At 49.3% G+C, this 25,022-nt stretch overlaps 1 protein-coding gene across 3 annotated transcripts; it reads left to right on the forward strand.

The window, feature by feature from the left end:
* The first annotated feature begins 1,824 nt into the window (after positions 1-1,824).
* SLC43A1 (solute carrier family 43 member 1) lies at positions 1,825-25,022 on the forward strand. 3 transcript variants are annotated; one of them, XM_080927046.1, is made up of 15 exons: positions 1,825-2,297; positions 3,457-3,623; positions 11,540-11,717; positions 11,815-11,870; positions 11,997-12,073; positions 14,582-14,674; positions 16,594-16,727; positions 17,765-17,943; positions 18,933-19,079; positions 19,181-19,216; positions 19,376-19,502; positions 21,446-21,587; positions 21,833-21,906; positions 23,253-23,376; positions 24,375-25,022. In XM_080927046.1, exons 1-15 carry the CDS (start codon positions 2,182-2,184, stop codon positions 24,519-24,521), a joined length of 1,797 nt encoding a protein of 598 aa, XP_080783172.1. In that variant the 5' UTR covers positions 1,825-2,181; the 3' UTR covers positions 24,522-25,022. The 3 variants fall into 3 exon arrangements, with proteins under 3 accessions (XP_080783172.1, XP_080783171.1, XP_080783173.1); XM_080927045.1 differs by having other exon boundaries at positions 1,828-2,297; positions 19,349-19,502; XM_080927047.1 differs by lacking the exon at positions 1,825-2,297 and adding an exon at positions 3,019-3,107 and having other exon boundaries at positions 19,349-19,502.

A 25,022-nucleotide genomic window follows, 5' to 3' on the forward strand; every position in this document is an offset into this window, starting at 1 on the left:
ACGGAACATGAGACGGGATGAGGAGTAGCAAGCCTTCCAGACCCAGGAGTTCCTGGACACGAAAGTCTTATGGGTGGGACTCACAATCGCACTGAAACTTCAGTTCGAGTGTCTGTGTTCATGTCCGAGAAAGGTTTTCATAGATTATAGATTAGTATTTCAGTGTGGTCATCAAGAGGCCGCAAGGCTCTTAGGACTCCTTGTACTGAGCTAACGAATTTGACCCTGAGGTTAAGGGTATATATATATATATATATATATATATATATATATATATGCTTGTGTGTGTGTGTGTGTGTCTTTCTAGGTTGGAAGACATACATAGGCAGTAGATCTTCTGCTCAGCCACACTCCCTACCCTGCAGCCAGCGAGGCATTTTTAAGAAGTAAAACCATCAAAGGCTGACACGTGCTTTTACCAGAGAACTGCCCGTGCCTGTCTACTGCCAAGTCTTTGCTGTTCTTTCACCTGCTCACAGGAATGAAAACACCAGAAAATTTATAAGCCAGACAGGCCTGCCTCCAGTCTCTGTGGTCTAGCTGAAAACCGTGTTTACTCTCTGTGTGAAAACTTGTGAGGTTTGAAACCACACGGTGACGAGCTGCATATTTAATAACTTTTGTTTTGGAAAGTACCCTTCATATCCTAGTCACTTGGCAGTGTTAGTTCCTTTGTTGGTGTGGCAGCTCAGCTGCCCAGGGGTTCAGGACCTCCTTACTGGCTACTTTTGTGGAACTCTCTGCACTGTTTGGGGCTCCTTCAGAACGCTGTGAATAATACCTGCAGCGCTCTTGACTTGTTTTGTCCACTTTTTCTCTTCTTTTCTTCCTTCCTTCCTTCCTTCCTTCCTTTCGTCCGTTCTTTCTTTCTTTCTTTCTTTCTATCTCTTTTTTTTTTTTTTTTTTTTGAGACAGGGTTTCATGTAGCCCAGGTTGGCCTCTAGCAGATTGAACATGACCTTGAACTTCTGATTCCCTTGCCTCTGCCTCTCCTGTGCTAGGATTGTAGACAAGCGCCACTAACCTTGGTTTGTGCTGTGCTTCAGATCAAACCTTCAGGCTCAGACATGCTAAGCAAGCATTTTACCAGCCCTACCTCTACTGCTGCCCCCTCTTCTCGGTGTAACAATCCCGGCTGTCCTGAGACCAGGCTAGCCTCGAACTCCCCAGAGGTCTGCCTGCCTCTCCTTCCTGAGTGTGGGGATGAAATGTGTGCACCACACCTCGGCCCACTTTTTTTCACTCTTAATGCACTCAATGAACCCATATCCCTGTTTCTCTGCAGCACAACTACTTCCTCAGTCTGTGCCGCTGTCCAAATACCTTCCCCGTTGCACGGATGGGGAAATTGAGGCCAGGTGGGATGAATGATTTACCAAAAGATCTTTTACCAAAAGATCAATCATTTAGCAACAGGAAGCACCTGGCCATTGAGTCTTGTGAAATACTGACAGCTGCAAAGATGAGCGTTTATTCTGTGCTCACCAAGTGGACCTAGCATTACAGCCGCATCTTAATTCCATCTCCTCTGACAGGCAGGCAAATCTACTGCAATCCAAATGTATAGAGAAGGAAACGAGCGTTGAGAGGTTAGGCTGCCCAGGGTAAGTAATTCAGGCTAGTAGCTTTCAAACTTCAGACTCTCAATTGGAGCATATAAACTCCAAAAGAGTTCTGGCTCTCTGAAAACAATCCTTCCCGACTTCACAGTTCAAGACCCCACCCAAGCCTTTCCAGCACCCACTCTGACTCCAGCCAAGTCTTGGATTGTTTTGAACAAAGATGCAGAGAACGCTGTCAAACGTTAGTTCAGGGGGTCAACAGAGAAGATGGGGGTCAAGAGTGGAAATTTAGGATTCTCGGGCTGACTGGGAAGGGAGAGTATCTGGGGACCAACAGGCGAGTCACGTGTGCATGAAACTCGACCTAAGGGGTGGGGAAGGGACGGGAACCCCCGCCCCCACCTTGGGGCGCTGCTCCCAACGCCTGTAAATACAGCTATCAACTCGGCAGATCGCGTAGTCTGTGCCCCGGCTTCCCCGCTTCACTGGTCTGTGACGCTCCAAAGGTTCCCAGATTCACCGCTTCTTTCGAGGGCGCAGACGAGGTGAGACTGGCGGGCTGTGGAGCCGAAGCTCCGAGGCCCGCTGGGTCTGGCACGCAGGGAAGACCCCCGCGTGGATGCGATTCGGAATTGGGATCCTGGGTCTCCGGAGATCCGGAACGTGGAAGCGCCGCGGAGACTCTGCGTTATTCCGGGTGTCAACAGCTGCGGGAGGCAAGTTTGTCGGGGACAGGTGAGCAGCCAGCGCAGCTCAAAGTCACCCAGCCACACTTGCGGGTCCCTGAGAAGCGTCCGTTACCTGAGCCTCTGGGCACTTTGTTCCCTCTGTCTGACCCCTCCATTCTTCCCTTCTCTTCTACTCTGTTTAGAACCATGGTTGTCACTATGGGAAGGGACCTCGGGGATCCCTGATTCGAAAGCCCCGTTTCACAAATGAGAGGTTGGGCTACCCCTTAGCGAAGGGGGCAGGGTCTCTTTCTCTTTCTAGCTTGCTCTTCCCTGATCTTTTCCTTCAGCTCGCCCGGGTCTTGCTCCGGGTCCCCACGTCAGATCGCCTCCCTTGCTGGCGGTGGCCACCGCGGCCCTGACGGGCTCGGGTTTCTCCGTTCCCTCTGGTAAACACACCCGCCCGCCAGCCACCCCATCCGCCTCCTTATAAAGTATGTCCTTATAAAGTCTTCAGGCACCGGACTTCCTGTCGGATCCCGAGCCCCCTCCCCGGGACTGAGGGGGCTGGGGCGTTCCCAGGCGCGGTGGAGTGAGGGGCGCGCGGGGGCGCCACGGGGCCGCCCAGGGTCTCCCTCCACGTGGCAGCCGTGGGATTGGCCCAGGATACAGTAGGGACACGAGCGCGGCTGGCTGTGGCAGACGGGAGGTTTTCGACCAGGGCTCTTGAAAGGAGGAGTAGAATGAAAGGCGTAACTCGAATAGAGGGTCTAGAGGTAGCCCTAGACTTCCCTTTCCGCCTCCTGCTCGTCTTTGAGAATCCGATCTGGCACCAAGAGGCGGGCTAGCTGTGGGCCAGCGGTGGCTACAGAGCACGGTCGGTCCCTTGGTGACTTTGAGAAACTTTGGGAACTTGGGGGTTTGTCTCCAGGAGCGGGATCAGGGCGCCCTGGCCCGGGTAGGCAAGCCCGGCAGCGCGCCAGGAAGTGGCTTCGCTCAGACCAGACCTTTCTGGTTTCTGATAGCGCCCTACAGGCCAGTGGCGCGTTCGCTCCTGGCACTGCCAGAGCGCACGCCAGCTCCACAGCACGGGGCTACGGGGCTCTATGGGGCCTCCATGAAGGCTCCATCTCGTTGGCTCCAGGGGTCTCGGGAGCCACCATGATGGAGTACCCTTCCCAAGGGCCGCTAGGAAGCCCTTCCCTGAGCGCTCTGTTTCTCTGCAGAATCTCGGCCACCATGGCCCCCACGCTGAAGCAGGCGTACCGCAGGCGCTGGTGGATGGCTTGCACCGCTGTGGTGGAGAACCTCTTCTTCTCCGCGGTGCTCCTGGGCTGGGCCTCCCTGCTCATCATGCTCAAGAAGGAAGGCTTCTATTCCAGCTTGTGCCCAGGTATATCCGAGAACCGTGTGGTGTGGGAGGTAAAGACTGCTAGGGACGTAGGAGGAGGAGGTAGGAAGCTGGAAAACAAGGACAGGTGGTTAGACAAAGCAGGGCTGCCCGAGACTGGAACATTGGGCAGCTAGGAATTGGACTCCTCACTTCCTAGTCACTTCAGACTTCACGTGCCATTGTCAGGATTCTCTGGTTCACTGGTCACCGAATGCCGATGTCCTACGAGGCATCCATATCCCGAGACTATCAGTCTAGAGTGGTCTGGAGACTCTTTGGTCTGCACCTACCTGGGTAAGGAAGTCTCAAGTTAGACAGCTCTTTTTTGTGTGCTAGCAAGCATTGAGCTACATTACCAGTATACAAGGAGTTGTTAATGAGATCAAGCCGAACCACACAAACTGGATTATGAACGTGAAGGGCTCTTGGCCTTTTCAGGACACTGGAGTTCCCAGTCCTACGGATCACCCTTTTGTACAAAGTTAACAGTCTTATTTCCTCTAAATGGATATTTGTGGAGTGTTTGTTTCTGTTTTCCACATCAATCACCTTGGTCTTGTAAATGGATCCCAACCTGGAGTGTGTGAATCCTAAACTCTCTAAGAACAGTAAGTGCAGCCAAAGGTTGTCTGCATCGGTCATCGGGGAGGAAGCTCCCCAGCTGGTGGCTGGGACTTGCTGGATAGTTTTCTTCTCTGGAAGGAGGGCGCTGGGGTGGCGGAGCTGTGTGGTGTGCAGTTTGCTGTCTTTCCCGTCTCTTTGCCCACATCTGTGTTGTGGAAAGAAGACAAGTGGGATTTGAATTCTGGCTTCCATCTCATTTAACCAGAGAGTTCCTTACAAACTGAGTGTCTGTTTCCTAGGAACAGTAGAAAGATCCCTTCCTGGATGGCAGCAACTCCACACACATGTAAATGCCCTTCTGGCTTCTTCTGGCTCCTCAGGTCAACCCGTTGCCTCACAGCTTAGCCTGTGAGCGTGGGAGGGTGGGAAGCCATTTCCTTGAGGGCGGGGGTGAGGAGGTCTTGATATCTTTTCTTACCTGCAGCACCAGCTATACCATGGGGCTGCCCCACCCTTGCCGAAGTTATCTCTAAGGAAGCAGTGGGTTGCACCCAACTATAGCTCCCTGCCCAGATGCCTGGCCCCAGTTACGGAGGGCTGGGACTGGAGATGGTGGGGTTAAAGGCCTGGGAAGGCAGGGTGCACTCCTTGAGGAAGGGGTCTGACATGGAGTGATAGGCACACATCCAGAACGCTCGAGTGGACCAAGTGGGACCTTGTGGATCCCCACTACCCATCGGAGACTCAAATCCCTCTGAGCTTTCTCTGGAGACTAGAGAGCACCATCCGTTTGTTGTCTACAGGCCTTGATGTCTGCTATAACCCATCCACTGGCTTCTCCCGCCTTCTGCCCCTGGAGGTAGTAAGGTGTCACTAAGAATTCTGCAGTGGAAACTCATTTACCTTGTTCAGGACAGCCAATATTTGCCACATTTCTACCATCCTCCCCCAAAATTGTAGGGGCCGTGTTATGTATAAATCCCTCATTTAAAACATACAATATAATAGGCTCTGGAATGGTCAGCCATCCCCACAAATTTTAGAGCATATACTTCATCCTCAAAAGCAACACCACCCTCAGCAGTACCAGCCCCCCTGTTCTCTCTCTAGGCCACCACGTGTGTGCTTTTTGTCAGGCTGGCTGTGACAAACACCAGCTATACCTATTTGGAAAGTTTTCTATAAATGGAATTTTGTCTTTTGTGGCTGATTTCTTTCACTTAGCGTAATTTTTTATGGTTTGACCTTGTTCCACATATAAACCTTATTTTTTGTATTTTTTTTTGTAACAGAGTAATTCTCTTATGTAGACTGACTACATTTTCTTCATTAGTTAATGGGCATCTGGGTTATTAGGGATAATACTCCCATGTTTATGTATTTATTTTGGAGTGGATTTGCTGGGTCATAAAAGTAAATTTAATGTTTTCCAAAATGACTACCACATTTTAAATTCTCACCAGCAGTCCGTGGGAGACTCTAGTCTCTCCACAGCCTCAGTATTGGTTGTTGCTTATCTTTTTAATTTGCATTTCCCTAATGCCTACTGAGGTTGAATTTTTTTTTCATGTGTTTTTATTGGCCTATTCTCTGGAACAGCATCTCGTCAGCTACTTCCACTTTTAAGTTGTGTTATTTGCTTGTTTATTTATTTAGAGATTGGGCCTTACCCTGCTAAGCAAATGTACAGCCTGCCACTGAGCCATAGGCCTAGGTCTGTCTTTCTCACTACTGGAGTGTAAGGCTTCTTTACCAGATCTAAGTCCTTTATATAGTTTCCTTTCTTTTTTTATTGTGTGTATCTGCTTTTAATGTTGATAAAATCATATTTGCTATTTTTATTCTGCTACATTATCATGTTAAAGAAACTGTTGGCTAAATTTAAGGCGGCAAAAATTGCACCTGTGTTTTCTTAGTTTTGTGGTTTGGGCTTTTATGTTTTGATCCTTTCTCTTATGAGGTACTGACCTGCTGTTCTGAGTTACTTGTAAGTGGGTGTGTGGTTGTGTCTGGTTTTAGTGGTAACGTAAGTGAACTCTTGTCTTTCGCCCAGAGCATACTGTGTACTTTTGGACAGGACCCATCTCTCCCCACCCCCTTGTATAAGGAGCCCTGCAGGCTGATGAATGGGATGATGTTTTCTGTTCTGTCTTGCTCATGATCACCAATCACAAACAGCCCTTTCTGTTTCCTGGTGCCTCATTCATCATGAGGTTTCCCTGATGTCTCTAGGAGATGAGGTCTCACAGCAAACTCGTTCTTTCTTCCTCTGGCTCTTACAATCTTTTGGTCCGCTCTTTCGTTATGCCTTCTGCCTTAGGGGTGGCGGTTGGGGCACCACACACGGTGCTTGTCCTCTGCATTCTGAGTGGTCGTCATTTTCTTTAATGGTCTCTGTCTGGATAATTGTTATTTTTCAGTCACAGAGCAATGCAAGTTCTCAGATGGTGTTGTTTAGCAAACAGTTAAAGCATTCAGCGAATGTGAAGCTCATTCCTGAGGTTGATGTTAGTACAGGTTAGGGGTTCCTTGGTCATACTCTCTGTTTTCAGGGTCTCCATGGTATCTGTACACCCGGGTAAGAAGTAATGGGGACTGTTACTCAAAATTTAATCAGGGCCATTTTAGTTTGTAACACACTAACAAAATAACAAAAGAATGCTAACAGTTTTTAAATACTTAAGATTTGTTAAGTCTTTAGATTTCATTGTAAATCTGTGATGTCAGAATTATTATAACCCCATTTTGGGGGACAGAAAACCGAAACTAGGAGATGCAAGTCACCCAGCTGGTAAGGGGAGCTGAGGCTCACAGTGTCTCCTTAACAAGTGGGAGGCTGTGGGCTCCACACCCATGTCCTCCTTTGTAAGGACACAAAGTAACCATAGCCTTTTGTTACTAAGCCTCATGGGCAAAGCCCAGGTGTCCCAACCACTAATTGCTGAGGATGCTCTGGAACAGTCCAGCTGTCTTAGACACTGCTCTTGGTGTGAAGAAACACCATAACCAAGGCAGCCATTTAATTGGAGACTTGCCTATACTTTAAGAGAGTGGGTGACCATTATGACAGGGAGCATGTCAATGGCCGAGAGCTCACATCTGATCCACAAGTAAAAGGCAGAGATAGACTGGATCTTCCACAGGCTTTTGAAACCCCAAGCCCCGCCCCCAATGACCCACCTCCAGATCCTTCCTAAATAGTTCTGCCAACTTGGAGTCAAACATTCAAGTACCATTATCATTCAAACCACATTTCATCCCCTGGCCCTATAGGCTTATAGCCACAACTTAACACAAAATACATTGAGTCCAATTTCAAAAGTCCTTGTAGTCCATAACAGACTTAACACTTAAAAAATAGTTTCAAAATTCAAATCTTATAATCCAACATACAGTGGCACAGGATATACATTACCATTCGGGAAAAGTGGGAAAGAAGCTTACATACTGGGGAAATAGAGATCAAAGTAAGAAACGGAGCAGGGAAAACTCCAAATCTTGTTACTTCATGTCAGTTATCAAAGGCTCTTCGGATCTCCCACTCCTTCCAACTTTGTTGACTGCAACCCCCTCTCCCCCCTCTCTCTTGGGCTTGTTCCACGGTCTGTTCGTGGCTCTCCTTGGCAGACATCCCAAGGCTTATCCAACATCTTGGGACCCAAGTACAATAAAGGCTTCACTTTCACAGCTTCTGGGCCTCCATGGAGAGACTTTTGCCACACATCTGGTCTCAGTGGCTTTCCTTAACCGAAGAAGAGGATTCTGAGGTCTCTTTACAATTATCCTTCTTTAACCACGAGGCTGGAGCTACCAAGTTCTGTTGCCTGGTGGGGCTGGAATCTGGGCCCTCCTAGAATTACACTTGCATAAACTTTGACTCTTTGATGCTTTGTAGGTGTCAAGCCCCTCAGGTCTTTTCCCTTCACAGGCGCAGGATTGGCTGGGTAGGGTCTCCTTCTTTGGAGACCACTCTTTTTTTCCTATTTAACATTAAGCCTTTCTTTAAACTTATCTTGGAGCACAGGACTTGGCTCCAGCGTTACCTTCCCTTGGGCCACAGATGAGGCTTTACCAGCTAGAGCTTCGTCCTGAGGTGTTTTGGTGATATGGCCACGTCACCAGCAGGAAGCAAACATGGACTGAGGACTTCTTATAGTTTACATCACTTACATTTTTTTAGATGGCCGCATGCCCAGTGAAGGTTTGACTAGCGATGCGAGCTTCACCATGATCTAATCTCCAGGGTTTCATCTCTGAGTGCCATAGGGAAAAGTTTAGTGTGATGCAGCCTTGGGTTTGATGCTATACATACACAGGTATCTATTTATATACATTCCTAAGAAATTCACATGTACTCCCATCTTTCTAATGCACAAATAACTAGTCACTGAAACCTCAGAAGTCATTTCATATACTACCTAACTCCATTTTCAATGCCCGTGTAGTGTGTGTGGCCAACTGTAATGTACCTAAGGTCAGCTAGTTAGTAAGGAGCAAACAGGGTCTGGGAATGGTGTCGGTCATCTGCTTTTTCTTGATTCTTTTTTATTTATTTATTTGTTTGTTTTATGTAAGTACACTCTCCCTGTCTTCAGACACACCAGAAAAGGGGCATTGTATTTCATTACAGGTGCTTGTGAGTCGCAATGTGGTTGCTGGGATTTGAACTTAGGACCTCTGGAAGAGCAGTCAGTGCTCTTAACCACTGAGCTGTCTCTCCAGTCCTTTTTCCTTCCTTCCTTCCTTCCTTCCTTCTTTCTTCCTTCCTTTCTTTCTTTCTTTCTTTCTTTTCTTTTTTTTCTTAGGATCATACAGTGTTTTAGTTTATTAATGTTTTATATTGTTTTAATTTTTTTTCATTTTCATAGGATATTTTTTGTATTCACATTTCAGATGTTATCCCTTCTCACCCTCCTCTCCCCTCCCCCTCCCCTTACCCCCATGAAGGTGCTCCCTCTCCCAATCACCCTCTTCACCTCAGCACCTTGGCATTCTCCTACCCTGGGAGAACATGCCTTCACTGGACCAAAGGCCTCTCCTCCCATTGATGCCAGACAATGCCTCCTCTGCTGCGTATGCACCTGGAGCCCTGGGTCTCTCCATGTGTGCTCAGTGGTTGGTGATTTAGTCCCTGGGTCTCTCCATGTGTTCACTGGTTGGTGTCTTAGTCCCTGGGTCTCTCCGTGTGCTCATTGGTTGGGGTTTTTCCTTGTACATTCCCACTTCCTGAGTATATTTTCTTTCCCCCCATATGTCTGTGAAAGTAGGGCAATTGGGTCCCAAAGATGTACTCTGCTGTGACTATCATGGATACAGGTCTTAACCAGCCACTCAGAGTGATCAGGCTTTCGGAGCTAGCTCATACTGAACTCATAAGAAGTTGACTGCTTAAACCAGAAGAACTTATGTATTAGTGGACCTTGAATGGCCCTCAGCAATCTACTGGGCTGGATTCTGTACCAGAGTACACATATTCACTGGCACAGAGTATACTTGGGGAAGTTTTCAGGCTGGCCTATGGGACAGCCAGGATGGGTGGTGTGGTGAATCTCTGCTGGCTTTGGAGATTCTTCTGAGTTTGAATTGGAGCTCGCTGTAGGCTGCTGGGAGGCTGAGTGTGCTCTTGCTTCTGGGAACCTCATCATCTGTAATCAAGACTGCTGCATTAACCCTTTAGGGTTGTTGTAAAGATGAAGTGAGAGTGGGTGCTAGCTGCAAGCTAGTGGAATTATTTAGGAGGGAGCTGGTTATTTGATTATGAAAGACTGAAGGGCAGAGACAGTCTCTGTTTCAGGGGCTGCAAATTCAAGTGTCATATAAGGGCAGGCAGATGACAATAAATGAGGCAAGCAGGGCAGGGTTAAGATAGCCAGCATCTGGAGATGTAAGATAGACATAAACCTGTTCAAGGACAGCCCTGGCCAAAGAGGAGGTCACCTTCGGAAGGAACAGCTAGATCTTCCTGACTTTCCTCCCTCCCCTCTCTCTTTCTCTCTCTTCTATGTTGCTCAAGTTTGGTTGGCCCAGAACTTTTCCTGTTCAAGGGCTCTTTCCTCAGCCTTCTGAGTAGCCATGACTGTGGTTGCACACCACCATGCCCAGCTGAGACCCCAAATTTTCAATGAACTAGAGGTCTGGATTTTTAATTAAAGTGATTGACATTCAACCCAAGTTACTGCCAGTCCAGTACAACAGGGGCAGGGAGAGAATCAGTGGTGGTCACTTGTTTGTGGACTTTGGTCTGACTTGTCTGTCTGTCTGTTTCTTTCTTTCAAGATTTTTTTATTTTGTATTAATATGAGTACACTGTCAGGCTGGAGAGATGGCTCAGTCCTTAAGAGCACTAACTGCTCTTCCAGAGGTTCTGAGTTCAACTCCCAGCAACCACATGGTGGCTCACAACCATCTGTAATGAGATCTGATGCTCCTCTTGGTGTGTCTGAAGCTCAGTCATAACTTTCCATTTTCTTTACAGAACTCACTACTTTTATATTTTTAATGATTCTCTTGCCTGTCTCTGTCTCTCTGTCTCTGTCTCTTTCTCTTTCTCTCAAGGCAGAGCCTCCTGCAGAGCTCAGGTTGACCTGTAACTTCCTATGTCGCCCAGGCTGTCCTCAGGGCAGTCCCGTGTCAGCACTTGAGGGCTGGGAATTCACACACGAGTCATTCCAAACATCTCATCTCACCCTTTACATCAGCATCCATTTGCTCCCCGTTAGGAGAGCTTCTCGTCTTAGGGTACGATCTTGCGAGTCTGGGCTCAACCTCACTGTCAGCTATTTCAAGAGCTCTGGAATGTGCCTCAGCCCTTTCCCCTGGGCCGGGAACTCTGCAGAACTCTTCACTGTGAGTCTGCCCATTCTCTGCCCTTGTCAACAGAGGAGCCTGAGGCACAAAGGAAGGGAGTTTCCCTGGTCAAGACTCCTTAGCTAGTCAGGTGGGTGATGGGAATGAGAACCCTGTTTGGCCTGTCTCCCAGGTAATGCCCTGCTTTCCCCTGGCACCCAGAAACAATTTGGAGGCAACCATCGCAGGGTTCAGTGCACAGAGTTCCCTGGAAGGCAGCACACTGGTGTCCTCATGTGGGGAATGGAATGTTTTATTAGTTGACTCTTGGGGGCTTGTTGTGACTTACAGGGTGTGTGCGGAACGGTGCCTGAAACATAGTTAAATGCTAAATAATTTGAGGTGGTAGTATCAGAATGTCGTTTACTGAGAAGGCTTTCTCTACTTTTTATGTGCGTTCTTATCGCACACATTAAAGAACCAGGTCCTGATTTGGGGTGTTCCCCACTGGTGCTCTCCAGGGATTCATAACTTGGTACTTATGAGCCCTCCGTTTCCCTCCTTAGCTGATAACAGAACCAATACCACCCAAGATGAGCAGCATCAGTGGATAAGCTGTGACCAGCAAGAAGAGATGCTCACTCTGGGTTTTACCATTGGCTCCTTCCTGCTGAGCGCTACCACTCTGCCTCTGGGGATTCTCATGGACCGCTTTGGGCCCAGGCCCCTGCGCCTGGTGGGCAGGTGAGGCGGCTGGGTTGTGTGGAGATGCGGGGCCAGGAAGGTGATGCAGAGGAGGGGAGGCTAAAAAATCATGTCCCACTCTTCTGCGTCCTTACAGTGCCTGCTTTGCCGCATCCTGCTCTCTCATGGCCTTGGCCTCCCGGGACACTGAAGGTGAGCCATCTGCCCTCCTGTGCCTCTCTAGAATGGGTGTGATAAAGGCGGACGTTGACCCCGGTTCCTGCCTGTGGACTCCCACGGCTCCACAATGCCCTCATCTACCCTTCTTTCTCTTCCCAGTTTTGTCTCCGTTGATATTCCTGGCACTGTCCTTGAATGGGTTTGCTGGCATCTGCCTAACGTTTACCTCACTTACTGTGCGTATTACTGATTTGCCCCGGCAGCCATCCAGACACCCGGGAGTGGGTGGGGTTAGAAATGAGTGAGGGGGCAGAACATTTGCTACTCTTCCAGAGGACCAGGTCGGTTTCTCGGCCCCAAGGCCTACAGCTCACAACTGCCTATAACTCAAGCAACGGAGAAAATAACGCCCTCTTCTGGCGTCCGAGGGAACAGCACGTCAGGCACACCAGTATGAATCAATACAGCTTTAGAATCAAGAGAAAGGATGATCTCAGATCAAGTGCTTATGTGTGAGACCGTGCAGGTGGGAGTTAAGGGTGGTAGGCGTGGAGCTGTGCGTGGGTGAGACTTTGTGTGTGTACTGAGCCTGTATTGTCAGTTGAGCTCTGTTCCCGCACTGAGCCTACAGTACAAACAGGACTATGTCCTCACCTTCCAGAAGCTTCCATATGGGGACTAGGGAGGGGTGGAACAGAAAACCCAATAAGCAAGCGAACTAATAAATCATGTCAGCAGTCATAAACACTGAGAAGAGAACTCAGCTGGGTTATGTGGTCCTGAGGGCCAAGGGGCAGCTGAGCTGTGGAGACCTTTGCCACATTATGGGGGCGGGGGGTGTTAAAGGACTTGATTGGAAAACGCATCTGTGAGGCTGTACTGTGTGAATTTGCCAATAGTTGACTATGTTCGACCTACAAAACTAACTCGTTCATGTGGCTCAACCTATTACGTCTCCGTGTGTTTGTTTTACTGTATACGTTTATGTATGTCTGTGGGTATAAGGGTTAAAAGTTTAGCAGGCTGGGGGTGAGGTAGAAAATCTCCTGTTGGGCCTTTTTTTCTTCTTTTTCTTGGTTGTTTATCTCTAATGCGGCCAAACTGGGTGTTTTGGCTGAATTTCTCATCCCAGCAGCTGCCTTTAGCTGCAGCTGGGGACATTTCACAACTTTCAAGGAAGCTGACCCTTTCTGATCCACCCCTCTGTGCAGCAACCCCTTCTCGCTGTGCGAATTGGCTCAGGTCTCTAAATCTCTTCTGGTGCTGGAACAGCAGGCTTGACCTGGACCTGCCCTGGGTTGGACTGGAGGGGGACTGGAGGGCCAACCAGTCTGAGCTCCTCAGGGAACATCGCCTTGGTGATATTCAGCCAATGGTGGGGCCTGACGCCGGCCCCGCCCTGCCCCACCGTTTGTTGGCCACGCCCCTGCTGACATGCCTAACCAAGAGCCTTTTGCTCTTGCAGACCGCCCGTAGGCTCTAACTACTGCCAATATGCTACCTCCTGGGTCGCCCTATGGTTAGCTCCGGGCGCTGCTAGGCTTAGAGCCTCTTCCACCCTCCAGGTACAGGGATCCTTTCCTGCTGTCCTTGACGTGTACATAGCAGACAGGGGTCGCTAGCGAAACCTTGTTCTAATGGGAGCCTGTTTGGTCTCCCTAACTGCATTCTCTCGTGGTCAGAGACAGCTCCCTTCTCTGTTTAAACGCTTTACTCCTCATTGTTATTTGAGGTCTCTTGACTGAACCTCTGTTCTGGTGGAGTTTTTAGTCTACGTATGGCATCTGGGGTTCCATCTTATGGTATCTCCTACCGCTGGAAGACAGTGGGATTAAGGAAGGACTTTACCTTCTCTTTCCCTGAGGGCCTGGCTCAGAACAGAACAAATGATCAATTAATTCATTACTGGCTGGCGTTCTGGGCTTGCTTTGCACGTTAGAACCACTGCAGCTGCATTCTTACCTTCCCCGTCTTTCCCATGGTTTATCCTGGTTCAGCAGAACCAGTGGGCTGCAGAGAGGATTAAAGGTCACCTTTGTTTCATAGGGTTAGCCACAGCCACAGCCTTGATGGGGCCAGGCGGAAGTTTTTAAGGCTGTGAATTGGAGTGTTTTTCTTTTCTTCAGAACTTTAGTTTTCTCATTTTGGAACTGAGTTGGACTACATCAGTGTTTTTTTTAATGTGTTTTTTGTTACACATATGTATGCTAGGTTACACATATGTATGTTAGGTTACACATATGCATGTTTGGTCTGCAATGTATGTCAGTGTATCGTGTGAATACCTGCTGCTCTGCAGAGGTCAGGAAAGGCTGTCAGGAACTAGAGTTGTGAGAACCTGTGTGTGTGCTGGGCATTGAGCCTGTGTCTTCTCCTGTCCCTAGATCACTGTTTCTTTAACACCTGCTCCAGCAGATTATCCAGAGGTGTCACCAAATTAAAGGGGTTCCATGGACAGAAAACCTGGGCATCCCTGGGATGAGACAAAGTTAAAACTCCTCTCTAAGGATATTTCTGGAACACTGTTAGGTACCCAAGTGCGTAGAGGTGTGATAGCGCAGTCAGAATGAAAACAGTCCCCCAGTGGGTTTCACCTTGGGACTTCTCTGTAGGTCTTCTGGGCCGCCATTCCTGGAGTTCACTCTGAGAAATGCCTCCAGGCTTTCTTATAGAGTGCTAAGGAAGGGGAGCCCAGGATGACGTCAGCGTATCACCAGCTCACAGGAGATGCTTCTCTCCCCCAGCTGCCCAACATGTTTGGGAATTTGCGATCCACTTTCATGGCCCTCATGATCGGTTCCTATGCGTCTTCTGCTATCACGTTCCCTGGAATCAAGGTATGGCACTTTTCGTAGGGCAGGGAGGCTGGGTTGTCCTTTCTCCCCACTGTGTGTGTGTGTGTGTGTGTGTGTGTGTGTGTGTGTGTGTGTGTGTGTGCTTGCGCTCTCCCGAGGGCGTGTATCACAGTCGAACTCATCTATGCCATGGGAACCGTTGTGGGGTCTTAGTCTCTTGCTCTCTCTCTCCTTTCTTTTTCTTTCTTTGTTTTTGTTTTGTTTTCTGGGACAAGGTTTCTCTGGTTAGCTGTGGCTGTCCTGGAACTCACTTCGTAGACGCTGGCCTCAGACTCATAGAGATCCACCTGCCTCTGCCTCCCAAGTGCTGGGATCAAAGGCGTGCACCACCCCTACCAGACTCCATCTTATTTTCTTAGTTTCTCATTGAACAAGAAGCTTGCAGTTTTAGATAGACCAGCAGGCCAGCATGGTCACTGGGTTCTGCTGGTGTCTACACCACGGCCTACCCTGGGTGGCAGATGTGTGCGGCCATATCCCACCTTTGCTAATGTGATGGAGATCCAGACTTTACCCACTGACCCATTTCCCTACTCCTCTGTGCTTTTTTTTTTTTTTTTTTTTTTTTTTTGCGTTGCCACAGGAATTGGATGGGGGAGGATAAGTGGTGGTGTTGAGTCAGGATATTTTGTCTGAATCGATCGCCCTACTGGAGGGGCTGAGTAACTGAATCTAGGTTACAAAGTAAGTCTATGTCAGAGTAGATCTTGGTCAGGCCAACCTGGTGGGCCCGGGAGAGCAAGGACTGAGCTTTAAGCTTCGGGTGGGCTGGAGGACTCGCTCCTTCATCAAGTGGTCTGAAGCACTCTTACCACTGGACCACACCATTGTTCTTCAGAGTTGACCTTGAGCAGTTTGTTACTTTCATGGACATTTTCACTCACCTTTTCTAAAGGAGTTTGGAGTGCTAAGTTTGAGGAATTCTATGTTACCCCCATGTGCTTAAGGGGTGCTGTCTACAGAAGCTCCATCTTGCCACCAGAAGGAAAGAGCCCAAGTCCCAAGTTCCAGGGAGAGATGGAGGTTTCTCCCACACAGTGACCAGAACTCTCAGCAGGAGGCTGTTAGGGAGGGCAATTGAGCCGGTTCTCTTATCAGAGGTGCTGGTGTCTCAGCACAAGAGCCCAGGCAGTTCGGATCCTATTTGTTCTGGGATTAGAAACTTGCCAGATTACACCTCCCTGCCCGTGTGTACCGGTGTGCTCTTAGGAACCTTGAGATAAGGCTTCTTGGGTTGGATTTACCTCTCCCCGAGGAAATGCGCTAGCCAGAGAGAGGGTAAGCTCAGAGCATTAATTTCCTTTGTGCATATGATATGAAATGACATCTATATGTGTGTGTGTGTGTGTGTGTGTGTGTGTGTGTGTGAGAAAGAGAATAATAATTCAATGGAGTTACGGGCAAAAATTGTCGTTCCTTTCCAAGGTATAGTTGAGAGTCCCCAGGTTTGTGGAAGGAGGGGCAGGCACCTTCAGTACTTTAAAATTTTTTTTTTTCTAATTAAATTTTATTTATATGAGTACACTGTAGCTATCTTCAGACACACCAGAAGAGGGCATCAGATCTCATTACAGATGGTTGTGAGCCACCATGTGGTTGCTGGGAATTGAACTCAAGACCTCTGGAAGAGCAGTCAGTGCTCTAACCACTGAGCCATCTCTCCAGCCCCCTGCCTTCAGTATTTTAAAGAATGGCTCCACATTCCTTTAATGGGACTTGGGTGAAGGAAGGAATGGAAGGCGTTTTGGGTCTGACTTATTTTCTGGCTTTGGTTTCCCCACCTTGCAATTTGGTATAAAGAGCAGGATGCAAGAGACCTTGGAGGCTCCAGTCCTCCAAGGGTTCTGCCTTTGGGGGCCCAGACAAGGTAGCTTTCTCCATAGCCTGTCCTTCCCCAACAGCTGATCTACGATGCTGGAGTCCCCTTCACCGTCATCATGTTCACGTGGTCTGGCCTGGCCTGTCTTATCTTTCTGAACTGTGCTCTCAACTGGCCTGCAGAAGCCTTTCCTGCCCCGGAGGAAGTTGATTACACGTGAGAGGCTGGGAGAGGAGGCTAGAGTGTGAAGCGGATCTCCGACCCCTGACCCCTGCTGTAAAGGGTTGAGACCAGGGCTATGATGATGTGATTGACAGAATCGGCTTTGGCTTTAGACCCAGATTTGGAATTCAGTTTTGCAAATGGCCTCAGATTTCCCACCTCTGCTTTTGCACCCGAGCCACCTGTTTGCATGTGTTTTGTTTTTTTTTTTTTAACTAGTTGAGCTAGCACACAATAGGTGGTCAACATGTACTTTTTATTACTCATGGTAATAATCCCTTTGTCTTTGGAAGAGAAGGTCAGAGTAGGAGACCCCCCCACCACCACCCCTGAAATAGTAGTAAATGTTACATGGACTCAAACAAGAGGCTGCCAAGAAATTTAGCATATAGTTTTTTTTTGGGGGGGGGGAGGGGCATGACGATTGCCAGCTTTCCCGAGCCCCTTTTCAGTTCATCAACAGCCGGAGGTGGTGCCGTACAGCCTAGCACATGTGTATGGTAGTAGTAAAATAGCCGGCGTTTATTGAGTGACTACTGTATGCCACATTTATTGAGTGACTACTGTATGCCACATTTATTGAGTGACTACTGTGTGCCACATTTATTGAGTGACTACTGTGTGCCACATTTATTGAGTGACTATGCCACATTTATTGAGTGACTACTGTATGCCACATTTATTGAGTGACTACTGTATGCCACACGCTGCACTTACTGCCAAACAGCTGTGTGGTGTAGATGCTGTTGCCAACTCTGTTAATGACAAGGAGACTTGAGAAAAGTCCTAGCGTTGAAGAGGTGAGTTGAAATTTGGATGGGACGAGCTGAAGGCAGCGTCTGCAGCTGTTATGTCCCCTCCCCCATGAGAGTAGACCAAGAGAAGAACTCTCATCTGCCTTTTGATTAGAAAGCAAGGCTCGGAGCAAGAGAGATGGGGGCAGCAACAGGGAGCTTTCAGGGCCAGATAAAGGGGTGCTCAGTACCCTGGGCACAGCCAACTCTCACACACTCTGGTATGACTGTTGGCAGGAAGAAGATCAAACTCATCGGACTAGCCATGGACCACAAGATTACAGGTGACCGCTTCTACACCCACGTAACCATCGTGGGTCAGCGGCTGAGTCAGAAGACCCCCAGCCTGGAGGAGGGGGCCGACGCCTTTATTTCATCCCCGGATATCGCTAGTACCTCAGAAAAGACTCCTGAAAGTGAGTGTCCTGTCAGGTTTCTAGCCTTGGGGGGGGGGTGCGGGGCTGCAATCTCTTCCCTCCTTGGTTTTCATAATACCCTCTTGTGGATTTCGTGGATGGGGAAACCAAAGCCCAGTGGGAAGTTCAGATTCGGCGTGGGGGTGTTGCCTGCTGGATCCTCAGGGTATATGTCTACTCTGAGGGTAGGAGGAGCTTCCGGCATAGGGCAAATCTCCTGGGCTGCAAGGCAGCTGGTTCCCTGCCCCTAATCCACCTGGAACCAATCTCCCCGCCTGTTGCATCAGGCACTGCCAAAGCAGGGAGCCTGCAGGCAGGGCCTTCCAGTGTCTGGCTTACGTCTGCCCCCTGCTGGCCACAGGAGGAGATGCACAAAGCTAAAGTTCATTTCCAAAGGTACCTTAGCGCTCCCTCTGGGCCTCAGCTACAAGACTGGGGCTCTGGAGTGAGGAGGTGAGCCGTTGAGTCCTGCTTTCCACTGAATGACATTGTCACAGGTCCTCACCCTTGCCTTCCTCATCTCTTCAGTCATCCAACAGGGAGGGTGTTCCAAAGACCACATGACTCAAAGGGAGGGAAGCTCTTCATGTGGTGCAGAATGGGCCCAGCCATAACAGTAATTATTCCCACGCCTATCCTTATAGGAGGATGGTTAAGAGAGGAGCCTGAGCTGCGTCCCCCTGCCATACAGGAAAATCATTTGTCTGAGCAGCGGTTTTCTCACTGTGGGAAAGCCTATCTCAAAAATAAAATAAAATAAAATGTTGTTGCAAAATTGACTTGCTGAAAATAAGGCTTGCGAGGTGTGTGTTTGATAGCGATGGCTTCACGAGCATGGCTAATATATGAACACAGAGGCATTTGGAGGCCACTTGAGCGTGTGCTTTGAGGCTGTTAGAAAACCTGAAGCTTTTTGTCTCTGAGGACGAAGCGTCTTAGTTACACTGGTTCCATACGGGCTGACCTCCCACCACCCACTGTCTCCTCAGAGTCTGTCCCTTTTCGCAAGAGCCTCTGCTCCCCCATTTTCCTGTGGAGCCTTGTCACCATGGGCATGACCCAGCTTCGGGTCATCTTCTACATGGGCGCCATGAACAAGATCCTGGAGTTCCTTGTGACTGGTGGCAAGGAGTGCGGTAAGGAAGCCCTGTGGAGGTGAGGGGGTGGCGTGTGTGCACCTCAGCTCACAGCATCATCAGCTGAGTATCCGCTGACCATGCCTGTCCTCTACCCACAGAGACGAAAGAGCAGAGACAGAAGGTGGAAGAGACAGGTAGGGAGATAAAGACAGAGCCCCTGACATGCATGTCCCATCCCTTGGGTGGGACCCAGTCTCATAGTCCGGGGTTCTGAGGATCTGGGTGAGAGGGAGCTGGCGTCCTGACCCCACCCTCTCCTTGCCCAGTCGAGTTCTACTCCTCCATCTTTGGAGTCATGCAGCTGCTGTGTCTTCTCACCTGCCCCCTCATTGGCTACATCATGGACTGGCGCATCAAGGACTGTGTGGACGCCCCAACAGAGGGCACCCCGAACGAGAGTGCTGCCCTCGGAGATGCCAGGTGACCCCTCGGGATGGTGCTAACCGGAGCCCAGACAACACTTTCCGTTTCTTCCTTGTTTCTTGTCTTGCAGACGGGGACATAGGCTAGAGAAGGCACGGCCTGTTTGGCATAAGAAATACCTATAGTTGAGGGTTGTGTATGCGCCAGGCAGTCCACACCGTTTTGAGTCCTACAGACATCTCCACGAGATGAGTCATGATGGTCCTCCTCTGACAGACTAGGAAGCTGAGAGCTGGGCTGTACCATTAAATAACCAGCCCGAGGGCACACAGCGGGCTCCTGAGCTAGTGTCCAAAAGCATACACTCCAAGCTTGACTGTTACCTAAGCAGGAGACTGAAGTAGGAGGCTGCTGTGAGCTTGAGGCCAGCCGGAGCTACATGGCAGTAGTAGGCCTACTTTGGCTACAGAGACAATTTGAAAACAAAGGCCAGGGAAAGGGGGATGGTTGGTGGTTGGTTGATTAGCTATCTGTTGCTGTGGAATGAATGCATTGCTCTGTTCCCAAATCACAAGTGTTCACCATTCCACACTTCTGCTAAGGGCAAGGAGTCTGATAACAGCTTGGCTGGGGTTTCTGACCTGAGGTTTCTAGCTTCCTAGCATGGTTGGGCCATCCAGAGTGATGTCTGGGTTGGGTAACTGCTCCCAGGTTTGCTAGTGTGACTGAGCATCAAATGGCCCGTGTTAGGACAACTTTTGAGATGGCAGATGGCTTCCTAGCAGAAAGTTCTGAGAGAGGAGCGAGGGAAGATGTGTCTCCTGTCATAGAGTCTTAGTGGTTACCTGCTATATTTCTGTCCTAGCCTGTGCTCACAGAGTGAGCCTGGTATAGTAGAGGATAGCCCAGAGTTGGACTGAAGTTAGATTGAACTTAGGGATCCTAACATTTTGCGCTTTGTAAATTTATTTGTCCTAAGAATGTGGGAGAGGGTGATTAGGAGAAAAGCTAGCTAAGGATGAATCTGGTGGCTTCCTTTTCTCTTCTGGACCCTAGTCTTTTACTCTTGGTGGTCAAAGCCCATTTACAGAGCCCATCTGACTGGAAGATGGGTAGCCTAAGCTCACCCCAGCCTGACGCTCTTTTTCCTGGGCTGGCCCCCAAGCTTTTGGTTATGCCAAAGGAGGAGATTTCTGGGCAGTCATGCCAAACTGTGCCCAGACTGGCATCTGCTTTTGTTCAGGGTTGGTGGGCAGTTGGTATGAGGAACCCCTTCTCCACCTTCCTTCTCATCTATGATCTTCTGACTTCCGTGTGCATGAGACACACTTGGGACAGGGGCCAATTTGATTCCTGGACCACCAGACATTTTGAATTCTGGGGATAGGTCTGTAGATTTATACCTTAAGCACCCCCACCCAAGTTAGTGCTTGTCTAGTTGGATAAGGGGGGCCAGGCTTATAGAAAAATGGCTTTCTTTTCTGCAGGTGAGTATGAATGTATGTATGTACACACAGACATGCACACATATGAGTAGAGGACAGAGGACTATCATGGCTGTTGTTCCTCAGGTACTGTCTGTGGTTTTCAGTCTGAAATAGGTTCTCTCATTGACACGGACCTCTAGCACGGGGGCTAGGCTGGCCGGCCAGTGAGATCCAGGGATCCACCTGTCTGTCCCTCCCCAACACTGAGTTTACAAGTACATATACTTTTAGATACAGTCTAGCACTCATTGTATGAACCAAGCTGGCCTTGAATTGCTAGGATTAAAGATGTGCAGCATGATGTGTTTACACACACACACACACACACACACACACACACGCTAAACTCATATTTTCACATTTGTAAGTGCTTCACTGACTAAGTCATCTCTTTAGATGGAGACATGGTTTTCTGCCTCTGCTTTCCTAACCACAGGCATACCAGCAGGGCATGGGGCCAGGCTAGTACCAGGGAGTTCTAGGCAGCAGCTGCTGACTGCCTGTTCTTTTCAGAGATGGGGCTGTCACCAAGTTCACCAGGCCGCGCTACCGCAAGATACAAAAACTCACCAATGCCATCAATGCCTTCACGCTGACCAACATTCTGCTTGTGGGCTTTGGAGTCACCTGCCTCATCAAGAACTTACACCTGCAGGTACCTACTGTCCTCCCTCTCCGTTTCTAGAACGTCCTCTCGGAATGCTCTACCTGAGCCTGCATACCTCTAAAAGCATGGCTCTGTTCCGTGTCTGACTCCTGGGTTCTCTAGAAGGCATGCCTAGTAGATTATGTTGATGAGGGTTGCGTCTGGGTAGAACTGTATAGATGGCCTAGCAAGGCCTGGGTCCCTCTTTCTGCCTTGATCTTTCTGACCCACTTCTTTGTGTGTCTCGATTTCAGTTGGTGGCCTTTGTCCTGCACACCATAGTTCGTGGTTTCTTCCACTCGGCCTGCGGAGGTCTCTACGCTGCAGTGTGAGTCGCATGGGCCAAATTGCCTTCTGGAGCTTTGCCTGCGTAGTTAGGGATGCTTAGCCAGAGCTGAAAGGGACCCAGTGCTCTAAAGGGGCATTGCTCCTGGCCTCCCCATTGGTACTTGTCAGAAGGGGATGTGGGCATGGAAGCTGCTGTTCACATCTCATGGCTCAGTGATTACAGGTAGTCCACGCCCTATTCAGAGATGCCAGTCATGATGTCTTTCCTAAAGAAAATGGAGTCTCCTCTGATGAACTTTCTGGCCCTGGGGCTGGATTGTGGGCTTGCTCCCGATGCTTGTCTCGTAGAGATTCCTTGTAGTGTCCCAGTGAACAGCCTCGGTTCCTTCTCTTCCCCTTCCAACTGTAAGGCACTGTTGAGATGGTACCTTGCATGGGTTATATCATGCATTGTCCTCTCATGGGAAGGCTCAGGGTACATGATTGGCTGATGCTCCTTGCAGCTACCTCAGCAGAAAGCAGCTTCTCTCCTTCTGCTCTGCCCCAGCTATGCCTTTCGGTCACCTTTGATGTCTTTTTCACTGAGCACTCATATCCAACGGATCTGTAATCCTTCTGGCTCCACCTTTCACATGGCCCGCCATCTTGTTTCCCAGCCTTGCCTGCCTAAGGCCCATTCCAACCTAGCGTCATCTCAAGTGCACATCATTGCATCACCTCTAGTAACCTGGTGTCTCACCCCAACCCCTTTTGGAGACAGGGTTTCTTTGTGTAGTCCTGGCTGCCATGGAATTCGCTCTGTAGACCAGGCTGGCTTTGAACTCGGAGATCTGCCTGCCTCTGCCTCCCGAGTGTCAGGCTTAGAGGCGTGCACCACTATGCCCACCTGCCTACTCTCCTTCTAACATGGGCTAGATTACTAGTTATCTAGCTGCCCTCTTGGTATGTCCACCTCTGGCCACCTTATCTCCATTGGCAAGACCCTGGTCTCCATGCAGTTCTCCACTTAGCATCAAAATGCTAAGATCTTACTTAGACCACAGCTACATGATACCTGTTGGTTTGTTGCTTTTCTTAAGCGCTTTGAACGTTGTCTGCACATAAGAGAAGCTCAGCAAACATTTGTGGGAAGAGTAACACGAGTAACCCACCGAGGCTTGTCCTCTCCCTGCCGTTCATGAAGGAAGTGGGGTACAGAGAGGCTGAGCTACTTGACAGTGACCACACAGGCTCTGACGTGGCAGGGACCAAGGGCTGCATGCAGAGCCTGAACTCTTCAAGGAACAATCCTCCTGGCCAACACAGTGATATCTGGGAGGGAGGGAGATGGGTAATGAGCATGGGGGGGGGGTCTTGCCTCTGACTCTTGGATGTCGTTCTGGATAGGTTCTCGTCCAATCATTTTGGGACATTGACAGGTCTTCAGTCCCTCATCAGTGCCGTGTTTGCTCTGCTGCAACAGCCGCTCTTCATGGCCATGGTGGGACCCCTGCATGGAGATCCGTTCTGGGTGAGAACCGGTTGAACATGGGGCCCAGGGGACACTTCCTGGTACTGGGGAAGGGGGTGGGGCTGGCTTACGCTAGAACCCCTCACTCCTTGAATCTCAACCAGGAGGTAAGCCTTGGAGATACTTAATCTGAGTCTGTCGGGTTGGCTGCTCATCAGAACCCTTCGCAGAGTGTTAAAAACCGCACGTCTCAGATCAGTCTCTTTTCTGGTCTGGTTCCAACAGTCTGCTTGTATTGTATTTTATTAAACTTTAGTGTGTCTATGGTGAGTGTTCATCGCTGTATCCATGCTTGTGTGTATGTGCATGTGTGTGTGTATGTGCTCCTTTGTGCGTGCGTGTGTGTGTGTGTGTGTGTGTGTGTGTGTGTGTGTGTGTGTGTAGGCCCACAGCTGACTTTGGGAGCATTCTTTGATTGTTCTCCACCTTATTCCCTGGGGCTTTTCAGTTGGACTCAGAGCTTAGCAGTGTGAAGTCTAGTAGTTTTTTCCAGGCAGCTGGAGTCACAGGTGGTCCATTACTCCCATGCAGTGTTTATATGATTTTGGGGAGTAGGTTGTGATTCTCAGGAGCTTGTGAAGGGGATGGTCCTGAGTGTGGTAAGTCCTATGTGCTCTAGGCTAACCTAGACTTTGTCATAGTCTAGACCATGACAAAGAGCCTCTTCTTGCCATGCCATTGGGATCCTACTTGCTCGCATGAGCCTGTCTTCAGGGGCATCAGTTTCTCCACTCATGAGAGTGTTGCATTGTGGGACCTCCCGGCTATTTCCTAGACGGAAGTCGGGAACCTTTGCCAGGTTGCTGACCCATCTGACATGCTGGTGGGACAGTCACCACCACACCTGCCAGGTCTGACCATATTTCTTCTGGTCCTGGACCTGGAATACAGATGGCTCCCTTCTCCTCTATGTTGGGAATCTCAGGCAGGTCCCTGAAGAGGATGTGTTCAGTCAGTAACGATTTGGCTCTCTTTGCTTTGCTTTCCATGTTATAAAGGTAAACCTGGGCCTCCTGATTCTCTCACTCCTGGGATTTCTCCTACCTTCCTACCTCTACTACTACCGGTCTCGTCTGCAGAAAGAGTATGCCACCAGTTTTCTAGATCCACAGAAGGTGCTCAATACTTCGATGGTGCCTTCATAGACTCCTGAGGCCAAGAGACTTGGAGGACAGGCAGTCAAGGCCTGATGAAGCAAAGGGATTGCCCTGTGGCTTTCTACCTGCATCATGTGCACAGAGCCAGGGGCTGTGGGTTTATAAATACTAAGAGTTCTATTTTTGTAGGGACTTGCAAAAAGGGAAACAAACAGAACAAAACCCCCAAACCAAAAACAGCCCTTAAAAAACTCCTCCAAACAATTTGTCCATCAAGTGAAGACCGTACCTACTCCAGTGGTGTTGGGCCATCTTCTTGGAAACAGAGCGTGGGGCTGCCCTTTCTCCACACTTGGCCTAGGGGCCTCTGTGAAGCTGCCTTCTGAAGACTCATGGGATCAGTGAACAGGCTATGCCAAGTGTGTACACATACATGTTATGCATATGACATCGTTTCTTGCAGGAAAGGGACTGAGGGGCTGGCTGTATCCATGATGGGGTGTGGGGGCTGGAGGGCAGGTTCCCTCCCTGGTACTGTTTCTTATAGGT

The sequence above is a fragment of the Micromys minutus genome (genome assembly GCF_963924665.1).
Source record: "Micromys minutus genome assembly, chromosome: 13".
In the NCBI taxonomy this organism is placed as follows: domain Eukaryota; kingdom Metazoa; phylum Chordata; class Mammalia; order Rodentia; family Muridae; genus Micromys; species Micromys minutus.